The 12,441-nt window shown below is 37.2% G+C and overlaps 1 protein-coding gene across 1 annotated transcript in view; it reads right to left on the bottom strand.

The window, feature by feature from the left end:
• The window catches only part of PPP2R5C (protein phosphatase 2 regulatory subunit B'gamma), a 71,123-nt gene that overhangs the window by 49,309 nt on the left and 9,373 nt on the right, over positions 1-12,441 (bottom strand). Inside the window, exon 3 of the mRNA XM_030950559.1 lies at positions 4,723-4,882. Coding sequence (XP_030806419.1) covers positions 4,723-4,882 — 160 coding nt within the window. The remainder of the gene's footprint in view (positions 1-4,722; positions 4,883-12,441) is intronic.

Below are 12,441 nucleotides of genomic sequence, written 5' to 3'. Positions count from 1 at the left end.
AGAGCTCTGAAGTCTCTGCTTGAAGAAAAACAAGAACCATGCTCTCTGCATTAAATGTGCTCAGAAAAATGACCTGTCATTTTCCTTTCTTTTCTACCCCCCCACTTTTATTGAGTAGGTTTTTTTGGGTTGTTTTTGGGTTTTTCAAATAGATATGACTAACAGCACTTCTGATGTTGAAACCATGCTAAAGCAGAAGCTGACATCACCAGAAGATCAAAACCAGGACTGATCAAAATGTGTGGTAAGATCTTAACAAAATACTAGAATCTGTTTAATCCTATCACATGCAGATATTCTTCATTAAAAAACCAATTCTATACTTCTCAACACTAAAAGTCAGTGCATATGTCCTCAGCTGTCAATGTAGCTTATTTCTTCCTATCTTCATAAAAACATTTATAAGAACATTGTATCCACATGTTTGAGATCAGCAGTCCAACTCCAAGAGGTAAATAGTAACTTTTAAAATAAATTCAGAGCTGTATTTGGAAATAAAAGCTGCTGTCCAATCTCTGTTGTATCTAACAATGTTCACTTTTATCTGAAAGAAACCCCCAAATGAAAACCAGCAAAAAACTTCAATCCCAAATGCACTAACTGAATCACAACACTGCATCCCAAGAGGCCTTTATATGGCTGTAAAAGGATTTTACCCAGCTTTAAAAAAGTATATATGAAAATGCTACCAAAAAAGCATATTTTTGAATCGTGCCCAAATTTACATATGCATGACTAACATATGTTCATTGGGAAAGTTTGCAACGTTTCGGAATATTAAGTAGTACTGACTTATTTTTTCAAATTTGTTATTCTAGAACTGACAGAGAACATTCCTTTTAATGAGTATTACTGGAAGGTTAAAGTTAGATTTGTGACACAACTGTATTTGACAGTGCATGAAACATTTTATCCTATTTAGGGTGTTTTAATATTATATTTTAAAATTCTTATTGTGACATTTTCTTACATATTGTCGTGATTCAGACCATATCCTTAAAAATCTCAACACTTTGTACAGTCATTTCTCTATTTCACAGTTTACTACATTTACTGTTTACTAAAATCAGCACATTCATGCAAAATAACTTACAAATACATTCACCTGTTTGCAGTTAAAAAATCTCACTTACCATGAAAAAATTACCGGTAATGTAACAATGAATTCATAAAGCTGAAGTGAGCATGCAAAGAACACAAACTCCCTTTACTGTGTCAGTGCTCAGGTATGCACAAGCTTGGATATGCTACTTTTTAAATATATTTACATAAAAATATTGAACATTTACACAATTTTAACTATTTATGTAATTCTAATATTTTATATTTAATATACTGATTTTAACATATCCTAAATTACTAACTGCTTTCTTAGGAAACTAAAAATTAAGAAACTGGTACGTTTCTGAAGGCTGAAGCACCCTTTGCCATTTATATTTGATATAAACAAAGTATTAGTCTGAAAGCTTTCAAACCACAATAAAATAAAACAAAACACATCTTTAGGTCCAGTATAATTTTTTCTCAATTAACAATTTAAATTAGAAATCAATTTTCTGTAATTTAAGTACCTGTACTACCAATGTTAGCTAACAAATGGAACTGGATAAGCAGAAATCAACAAAGCACAAGTTTAATGGCACAGATTTTTTTCTTTTTTTGATGAAAATAGGTAAGATCTTTTCAACATGTTTGACACTGTTCTGAAGGCACTTCTCCAGAGATACTTTAGGTTATCTGTGGGCAGACAAACTACCTGTTCTACCCAGCTAAATCAGGTTGCACTGCACTGTGCTGCAGGGAGCATAACTAGTTTGCAGCTTTGCTAATATGTGGATCTTGATGTTCCACAAACCAATTACCTCAGAGACTTCTCTTTTCTACATTCAGCTCTCTTCTTAAAACCTCTTCATTCATAATCTATTTCCTTTTCTTTGTGCATTATCTGAGCTATCCTGCTCCTCCATTTCCTGGATAATCTGAGGGTGCATAACATAATTCGTAAGTTGCTCCAATGAACACAAATCATACCACACTAATACCAGTCACCAGGGCAAATATGCTGGAATTTCCAGAAGCTTATCATCAGCACTTTCGTGTAACACCCAAGAGAAAGTTTGCAGCATGCCCAAAGATCAAAAAGCCATTTCTTAAATAAGAAATCTTGATGAAAAGCCACCTTGGCAGCTCCTCCTTTCCCTCCCACTATTTCAAGTGATCTGCTGACCTCATCTCCAGACCTGTGGCACAAAAGAAAGGTGGTTATCTCACCAATACCACAGGTCATTCAGATCTTACCAGTTACAAGCTTCCACATATCTCATATGGCCCTTAAAGTATGCAAAGACAACCCCATTCTGCATTTTGTGCTTAAAATACAGTCTCATGTAAAGTACATCACATGACACAGTAGTCAGTGCAACATTTGTAAGATAATACACATCTCTTGCTCTACTACAGACAAAAGAAAGGCTCCCCAGGTACTGTAGCCATAGAAATGCAGCCACTTGTGTTATGAGTAACAGGAGTTTGAAAGCTGGTTAAATGCAGCTAACCTGAAGGAACACTATGTTCTTCCCAGCACTTCACAGAAGTCAAACCTGTCTTAATCATTTCACTCCTTTAAATTATAGCCTGCCAGTCCACTTTAACTCCTGTCCAGACAGAGACATTAAACAACACACAAAGATATCCAAAAACAAAGTTTCCCAGATTCAGTTGACCCACTAAATGCACATTAAGTCAAGTATCTCTGTGTCTTTTAGAGGAACAGCGTGACTGGCCAATGGTATCCTCAGCAACCCCAGCAGGCTGGAATTACATCAGGAGTAAGCACATGCAGTGAGCACAGCATTATGCAGACATCTGGTATGATCCAGGAGATTGGGTACAGCTTGGTAATAAAGCTATTACTGCCTTTACTAGTGAAAGGTGGCAATTACTGCTCCTCACTAGATCAACAACTGCACCAGTGCTCCATAACAAAGTCTGGCCCTTGACAACCTGGGGATGTACACATAGCACCAGGGAGAAGCTCAAGATCTTTTCATTCCTTTCACCTGAGCGTGGGGGAGTGATTGCAGACTCAAGGCAATTACAATGCACAATACTCCTACCATTTCTTCACAAATAGGTACACTGTGTCAAGAAGTGCTAGAATGCTCTGAGAAAATACCTCAGACTGTTTATAAGAATTTTCTATTTTCTTACTCCTCCCTCCTCCAACTACAAGCAAGCATTCTTCTGCACTTCACTGGCCTACTGGTTTAAACTGCAACATAGCCAAGGTAGAAACAGATCTTAAACTTCATCTTCGTTACTGTAGAATGCATTAGTTCTCCTCTGTCCTATCTGCACTCATTTTCCCCATTTCCAGCTCTCTATCCATACTGCTTCTAAATGCATGCTCAGTTCTGGTATCCCTGAGCTGCAGTCCCAGGCAGTACCAGAACCACTGTATTTAAAATAGGACCAAGAAACAAATTATATTCTTTGTGGCTGAGTCTTTGAACAAAAGGTTATGCCAGTCAATGTGGCTGTATGCATAACTTCTTATAAAAATGCCTACTTTAACCAGTCTCTTTTGCTTATGTCACTCATGCCCTGGTTGTCACAGCTTGTGCATGAACATTCTATGTCAGTTTAAAAGACAGAACATATTATTCATAATCTGTCGTGCCAAATAATCTTATTAAAAATTTAATTCATATATTGAAATTAACTAACTAAATAAGCAGCAGTTTAGTCTTGAAATATATTAAACAGCATCTTGTATATAGGCTGCTAAATTAACATCATGGACAGTATTTCAGATTCTTTTTGTAAAAACAGTATCTGTGTAAAGAGAAAAATCTTGCAATCTAATTTGATCTGAATGAAATGCAGTGTAATTCAGACAGGCTGAGAAGCAGAGCTTATTTTCAAGAAACACTAATTTATTATATTAAGAAAATGATGAATGGAGCAAAGAATACAGTAATTTTCCCAATAATTTCACATTGCCTACACCAGTACTACTCAACATTTCAGTGATCTATTAGGCTTTCACTGGCAATCTTGAACTCTTGAATACTGTAAAGCAGTACACACTGCTTTTTTTTGGTTTCAAAACTGCCTTTTTTTTGTTTCCTCTAAATAAGCCTTCAGGGCAAATAAAGATGACAAAAGGTGGGTTAGTAAGAGAAGACCCATCGATTATTATCATCTTTTTGTCACAGATGGAAGTAAATATAAATCTAAGAGATAAAAAAAAGCCTTAAAATCAACAAAGGAAAAATTCATATGCACTAAAAAGGCACCACTCTGCCTGACCCATGCTCAGGAAAAACAGAGCCATACAAAGTGGTAGACCTGGTCTTTTAAAAGTATCAAGAGAAATTTTAGCACAAATGAAGCAAGGTTTGAGCACACTGCTCTGAGGACAGAAGCATAATATTTTGCAAAGAGATCCCAAATAGTCTACTTTTATGTGTGAGATGAGTGAATATGCTGTCACACAGACACTGCCTATACTGATTGCCAAGAAGGCAACATACTGGAGGTCCTCAAGTGGAGATAAAACAAAAGAAAAAACCACCCAGAGCAAGTATGTGCAGTTTGCAGATGTGCATACCTGATGTATTATGTATGCTGTCCAGATATTAGAAGTATGACAGCTGAGGTGCTTCTTGGTGTCATGCCCAAATTTCCCCACAGGAGTAATTCCACTTTGGAAAGACATACCTTTTAAAGCTGGCAGTTTTTGAAGCTCCCTGTTATTGCTAACATTAAACCTTGAAGAACTCTGACGCTTTTCCTTCTTCACTACAGTCTGTGGCGCTGGTACTTTGATTTTAGATAGTTGTGCTGGGGGAGGAGCGCTATTTGATTTTTTGTTTGACACCTGTTTAAAAAGAAATTAAAGCAGTTAATTACAGCTGAACTTAGAAATAAAAATCTTCACATAAATAACTGAAAATTAATATGCTTTTAATGAAACTATTGTATCCCTCATTCTCTGAATGTATTGCCACCTATTCTGCTCATCTTTTCACCATTTATTTCTGCACCACAACCCTCATACAGATGGGAATAGATCACCTTGATATATGCAGTACCCCATTTATTTGAAGTTACCAGACAAGTGAAAAGATATTTTCAAATAATGTAGCTCCTCAGCTACTCTCACCTCTCCCCACATGAGAAGTCCAGGTCTCCTAGGTATTTAAGTTCATCTTCACAGGAACCAGAGCAACTTGTCTATTTGCAGCAGGTGAACCTTTCACTGCCTATTCATCCTGTGCCTTGCTGACAGAGTCCTAAGCTTGGCCAGGGCAGTCAGGCTTTGATACAAAGTTAAAGGAGCGAGTCTTACTATTGTAGTAGCTGTAACAGCTTCAAAAACATGGTTTACTGCCTACTCAAAGCAAGTTGCTGTTACTGTAATAATTCTTATTAGGTTGTCACTGTACCTCTGTATGAAGTTTATAACATAAATCCAGAAAAATGGTTCCCACTACAGGTTTTCAGTTTGCTGTTATTCCACTGACTACAATTGCTCTCCCTCAAGCTGAATAAAATGCATCATTAACAAAAGCCTGTCAGAACTTGTGGTGCTGCCTTCCTCATTCCTTTTTTTTTAAGGAGGAAAAGCAGGTTTAAAGGAGGCAATAGCTAACTTTCAAAATATGAATAATTTCATGACATTCATTACTACAATGATAAAACACCTAGGAGTGATCTACGCTAAAAATATAGGAACAGCTGACAAGGACCTCTTGCTGCAATATTGTAATTCATTTTGCAGGCCCTTAATTTGCTGTAGAAGTTTCTCAAATTTGCAAACTAGAAGCACACATATCTTAAAATATACCTTGGCACTTCTTCCTTACAGGAAAGACCATATTCTTCTCAGAAAGTGCCCACAAGATAAGCAATAGGGAAAAAAATCAGATGGGAATGGGATTCATGATGGAAATCAACTTGTAACACTGGTACTTTGGCAGTTTGACTTGATTTAATTAGAATTTTGTTAAGTGTTATAGGTATGAAAGCAGCTTCAGTCCTGCACGGAATAACATCTGTGGCATTTTCATAGAGATAGTGCTAAACCAAGGGAAACCAATTTTCTTCATGTTCTGAAAAGTATTTCCAGAAAAGCTTATTCATCAACAATTTGCATTGTTTTGTAGTGTATACATTCAGTGTGCATGGAAATGCTACCATACAGAAATATCTACCTTTTGAGTCTCCAAGACTGAAAAGGTGACTCAAAGTAATTTCATTCCAATTTTGTTCTAGTAGTATGACTGGGAAAGAATATATACTTCAAGAATAGATTAACAATCGTATTATATTATACACACAGCACTTAATATATCAAAGATGACTGAGAGCAACATTTAGGTTTCATTAAACCCATTTAACATGACCATTTTTCAAATTCAATATTATAAAAGCAAAACCCCTTATAGAGCTTTATAGAACAAATAAGAGGAGACATTACAGTGAATATTGTTAAGCCTCAGTTACCAAAAACACTCTAGAACTTGTTCCAGTAAAAATGGAATACATCAGCAAATTGAAAGAATTTATGTACAAGTAATACCTGTTACATTGCATTTTTCAGACTATTTCACTTTTCCATTCTCAGACACTAAATGCTTGAAAATGTTTATGCTGAAATACAAGTGATCTGTAAGGTAATTTCTATCCATTAATTGAAATTTTAAAAAGCATTACAAATAAAAGTATTAATAGACTAAGCTAAAAGAAAAACAGCACTAAGAATTAGGAAGCAATGACTTCCTGAGTATTAAGCAATAAATACTAATTAAGATGCATCATAAACATTTTTACTGCACAGGATTCTGTACTTTCAATATTGTTTTTTGAGCCTAATAGTGTTTTTCTGAACTGGCTACTTTCCACTGCCACCTGTATTTTTTCATTACTTAGAACAGGAAAAGCCATTTTCCTGTTTCCTCTATTTCCCAAACAAATTCTCATTTCAAATTAACAGGTGCTCTCATGTGTCTGCACACATGCACACACCTCAGGAAAGCAAGTATTCTAAACTGCAGAAAAATTCTAAAATTAGCCAGAAGTGGTTATTTAAGAGGATGGGTAACATTTCTGACTAGAACTGTTGAAAGAAAGCATTTTTTGTTTCTATGGCAACTTCCCATCTAGAAGTGATGATTCCACAGTAATTCTAGTCCTGAATCACTGGACCATTTATCCATCAGATTTCCTCCTCCTTCCTACACATCAAGCCTGACCACCCCTGCTTTTCAGTCATGCTCCAGTCAGCCAGCACATACCAGAAAGCTGCCAGAATTATTTCTAAACCATGATTTCAGTGCCATGCAGCTGTGCCCAATGCCCTCTGCAACTGGCACTCTGGTGGTACCATGGAAGAGCTCCAGGAGCTTGTCCTCCAGGGCTTGCAGCAACATTGGATAGAAGGGCACCCAGAAAGTAAGTTAAGTCAACTTAAGCCATAAAGCTCAGCAATTTTAACCACATCTCTTAAAAAAAGGCAAACAAATTCAGACTAACAATTGTGTATTCATCTGCTAAAGATTCAAGGTAACACACTTTCTATGAGAGTACAGAGCTTTTGAGTTCAGATGGAAGAGCCAAGCTCAGCTTCCTCCTCCCAGGAACAAACCAAACTATCACAGACACCACAACTCCCAAGAGTAACTGCTGGACACTGCCACATCAGTGAACAGTTCAATGTACTTGACACCAGAACAGTCAGACTACAGACACTTTGTTATCAATTCTTTTTCTATGACCAGAAGAAGCAATACCTATTCTTGCCCTTGTTCTGGCAAACAGCTCCCTCCTACCCAAATATTTACATAGACAGACACATTCAATTCCTAAAGTTCTGATAAACATCTAAAAATGTGCACAAACTGCTCTGAAAAATGTCACATTGAGAATGTTTCTCCAAATCATGATTAAAACACAACCCTCAGGTTTTCTGATCAATTCATTTCTGAAAAGCTAGAGCTTCACATACATACTTCAGTGAAGGTTAAGACAATCAGTTTAAGTGTGACTTCAACTTTTAAATTCTGATTTTAACAGTTGAAAGTATACAGCTGATGTTCCTCAGTGGCCATGACTAAGCTTAAAATTAATTCAACAGAGTGAAAGGTAGGGAGGAGAGAAGGTTTTTTGCCAGTCACAACAGTTCCAAGGCAGAAAGCCCTTACATCCCTTCATCCCTTGAATCCTGCACCAAGGAGGATGTGGTACATTCCTTTTCTTAACATCCCTCTTTTGAGCAAGGTTGGATCTTTCATCCTTCTGACATTATACAGGCAGGTAAAGACAAAACACAACACTAAGTTTGCAACCAGGGAAAGAAAGATATGAGTAGAGCAAGCACATCTACACTTACACCCAATTTTTCTTTTTAAGCTAAACTGATCATCATCAAGCATCCCACAATGCAACTTTTACTTCTGGACAATTATCTAAGACACAAGAGAAAGTATGGTGGGACCTGGGAGGAGGATCCACCCTGCATGCCATGTACATCAAGAAGTCTTTCAGGAGAACCCATTCTTCCCTTTCTGACAGTCTCCCAGAAATGCTATTCAAGCTACCTCGACAAACAAGGGCAACCAGAAGAACTCTGCCTGACCTTACCTTTCAAAGCACTAGTAACTGAATTAGACCAAAGGACACAAAACCTTCTGATCCACAAAATCAAAAGCCAAACCAAGCCAAGCCTAGAGTGGAGTCAACTCCAGAACGATGCAGCAAGCTTGCATATTGCTTTCTAAGATATAACAGCAGGGCGAGGATTTGAAAATGACAGTAAAATCACCTTGATGCATCTGTCATTAAAATACTTAGAAAACTGGATGGCTTACTAGTGACAAAATCAGATCTCCTAAGCACAAGGCAATAGAGATCCTCTGCCTGAAGAAACTCGGTGCTGGGTAGCATGCTATATGGGGTTTCCTTACACAGATCACTCTAAGACTAATATACACATTTCTGCTTTCTAATAAGTATCACCACTGAATTCAAGTTTATATCAGTGTGCACACCATTCCACAATGGCAGCAGCAAAACCTTGAGAAAAAACTCTGGACTATGAAATCTGGAAGGTGAACCTGTACCAATTCACACATGATTAAGGTTCCCTGTGAAATACAAGTACACAGAGCAAAAAGCACAGAAAACTTTAAAAGAATCATCAGTCTGAATCTGAAACAGAGAGAAAATGCTTATGTTAATGCAGAATTAATCCCTTCCCTCTTTTGCTTTTGGTATAGTAAGTAGCCTCCATGGACTTATTTTTCATTAAGATAAACAGAGGTGTGATCTACAGCACCCAGAAGAGCTTGTTTCTTGCCAAGGCAGCCTCAGAATGCTATGAAAGCATTCTGGATTACATCTAAAACATGCTTAACATGAAATTGAAATACAGGTTACTGAAACTAAACACAGATCATCACAAAACATGAAAGGGGCATTAACAACTTGATTTTCAAAACTGTATGAGGGCCCAGTATGTAACCAAAATAATTTAGCTAACAGGTTGAGGCTTAATACATAATCAATGTAATTAGGCTGAGAAGCTGAATTTAATTTAATCTCTTGAGATGACAACTGAAATCAAAGATCAAGGAGTCAAAATGGGTGGAGAGCAGCTGAAGAGCCTTCCATGTAGTTTTTTCCCCTCTGCAGTAACTTCAAAGTAGTGTGAAAATCTCTGAACACTCCAGGAATCTTGAACACTACCACAGAGCTCTCTCCTTTGCAGATCTTTGTTTACTGGTTTGGGGTGGGAACAAGGACAGATAGTATCTGGTATATGGCCCAGCTGTCATCAGCCTGGTAAATATATCCACACCATACCTACAGGAAGTGGGCTGGTGACATCAGCAGCTGGGACCAAGGCAAGTTGTTCAAGACAACACTACCAGGAGAGCAGTATGTGTCACCTGATTTCAATTCTGTGTTGTTAACAGCAGCAATTCAACATGGCTTCCAAGAGGATAACATCAGAATAAACTCTTTTTACTAATGGTATTAAAGAAAAGGCCTGACAGAAATTTCAGACAGTCTGCAGTAATTCTAGTACATGCAAGTGCTGGCAGAGTTTATTATGGAACAAGTAGATATGATTTTTAACATCAATATTTTCAATCTACAGAGAATCAGAACAAACTATACAAAGCTTGATATGGAATACACTGGGTACATCAAAGGGAACACTGATCCATAAACAACAGAGTCAAAAACAGCAGGGAAACAACATGTTTGCAGGGTACCATTTTGGACAGCAGATGTTTCTGAAGTTATTTGTTGAAGATTCTTGCTACTCTGCCATTATTGTTCACTAGTTTTACCACCACAAGCCAGTCTGGACAGACAACTTAGGGAGGAGTCTCTGGAGAGGCAGCTTACAGTGCTGAAGACTTTGGGTGGTTTCACACAGATGGCAATTTAGATGTCTATTGTTTTTCCTCAACAAAATCATTTGCCAGAATGATACCTGGATTGGCTGCTACAATGATCTTTGCAGCTGCCTTTCTAGCAAATATGCTTATTATTGTTAAACATTCTCAGTAGTTGAGATTACTGCTGGAGATTACTATCCAGTCTATCTCAGCATTACTTACTATGTTTTTATTACAGCAAGAGCTGCATCCTAAAGCTTTGAGTATCCATGCTGTTCTAATCATAAGCAAAAAGATTAACTTTTCAACGTGATAGTAATGACGAAGTTTGTCTATTGTAGCACTCACGGATTTATGTTGTAGTACTTGTTTAACAATTATGATTTTGCATTTACATACAGCACTGCTATACTGGCTACTCTCAATGTCTGCCTGTGGAGTTCCATTAGTGTTTTGCCAGAGACGGCATGGAGTCTGCAGTGCCTGGGATGTTTCTTACAAGCAACAAAGGCCATCTGGGCCTCTTCACTGTGGAGCCCACAACAAACTTTACTGTCACAAACCACTTTAGAAGACTGATCCACAACTTGCTGAAGCTTTCCTGCCTTTCTTGCTGCTGTTTATTTTTCACAACACAAAGCATTGCTTGTATTTCCTGTTAGCTGCTTATACACAAGACTCAAGTTTTATCCTCTAAAGAATTGTACCATCACAGCTTTGTGTAATAGACCAGACTTGCAACACACCAAACCAATCCCATGTTTCAGCTCAGTGTGCTGCATCCTTGACATTAATAGACTAAAATTTTACATTCACAATTAAGTCTCAGTACCATAAGGCTTGTTTTCCATTTGCTTCTTGTAAATTTAATTTTGCTTTAACTAATATACTCCAGGAATAAGCTGACATTTGATTCCCTTTAGTCAGAGCTCAGATCTTCAGCCCAAGGTTGCAGAGTACTGGCAAAGATGAGAGGGTGCCCAGGCTCAGACTTTAAACACTGCTCTGTGTTTGCTGAAACACCACCATCAGTGAGCACCTGGTACTTCACAAAAGCAGTAAAGCAACACTTGTTTCCTAATGTATCTTCTATCACAAAACTTCAATGCAAGAAATGTCCTCAGGAAAAAAAATTGTTACCTGCAACCACCAGTTAGCTGATTAAATAAGATTTAAACCAGATAATGTCCTAAGTATTATTTCAAAACATTTCTATGAATACAGGGATGAAGAATCTGGATAAAGGATGGCCTGGCTTAAATTACTTTAGTTACTGATTTTTATTATAATTTCTCTCTGATGAGCCTGAAGCATCCTTTTACTTTACAAAACCCCAAACTAACAAAAACTACCTTTGTTCTTTTTAGATATATATATGTACATACACATATGCACACACATATATGTAAGGTTCCCATATTTGAAGGAAATCACACACTAACTCATTCGCTTTAGGCACCAACTCCTATATTCTACTGTGAATTTTAATTATATACAGCAACTGATGAGCTAAGGCAACTGCACATGTGGCTTTACCACTGAGGTCCATATTTTTGTGCCCCCTTATTATTCATAGAAGCTTCTCACTTCACACACTCATATTGAAATCTTTTTTTACTTCTCCTCCTGCCCACCAATTTGGTATTTGTATTAGATGCTCTTTGAGAGAGTTATGGTCCATGACAAGTAATCTGGTCTTTTGGAAGGTGTCCCTCACCATGGCAGGTTGGAACTAGATAATCTTGTGGGTCTCTTCCAACCAGACCATTCTATGATTCTATGAATAATAACTGAACTGCTTCTACAGAACTGTTACACCAAACCACTTCATCTTTGGCTCTCATATGCTTTTATTTTACATGTTGCTGAAATACTTGTCAGTATTTCAGACTGCTAAATTGAGAAGTGATGAGGAAGTATATAAAAGTCACTATAAATATGTAGCAAATTATAATATTTGGCAGTCATCTTTTAAGAAGCATATTCAGGAATAGGCCAGGATTTTTTTCCTTGCTTTTGGCTGGTTGGT

The sequence above is a fragment of the Camarhynchus parvulus genome, chromosome 5 (genome assembly GCF_901933205.1).
Source record: "Camarhynchus parvulus chromosome 5, STF_HiC, whole genome shotgun sequence".
In the NCBI taxonomy this organism is placed as follows: Eukaryota; Metazoa; Chordata; class Aves; order Passeriformes; family Thraupidae; genus Camarhynchus; species Camarhynchus parvulus.
The sequence above is the reverse complement of the archived record's forward strand: the minus strand, read 5'-3'. Positions and strand labels throughout refer to the sequence as shown.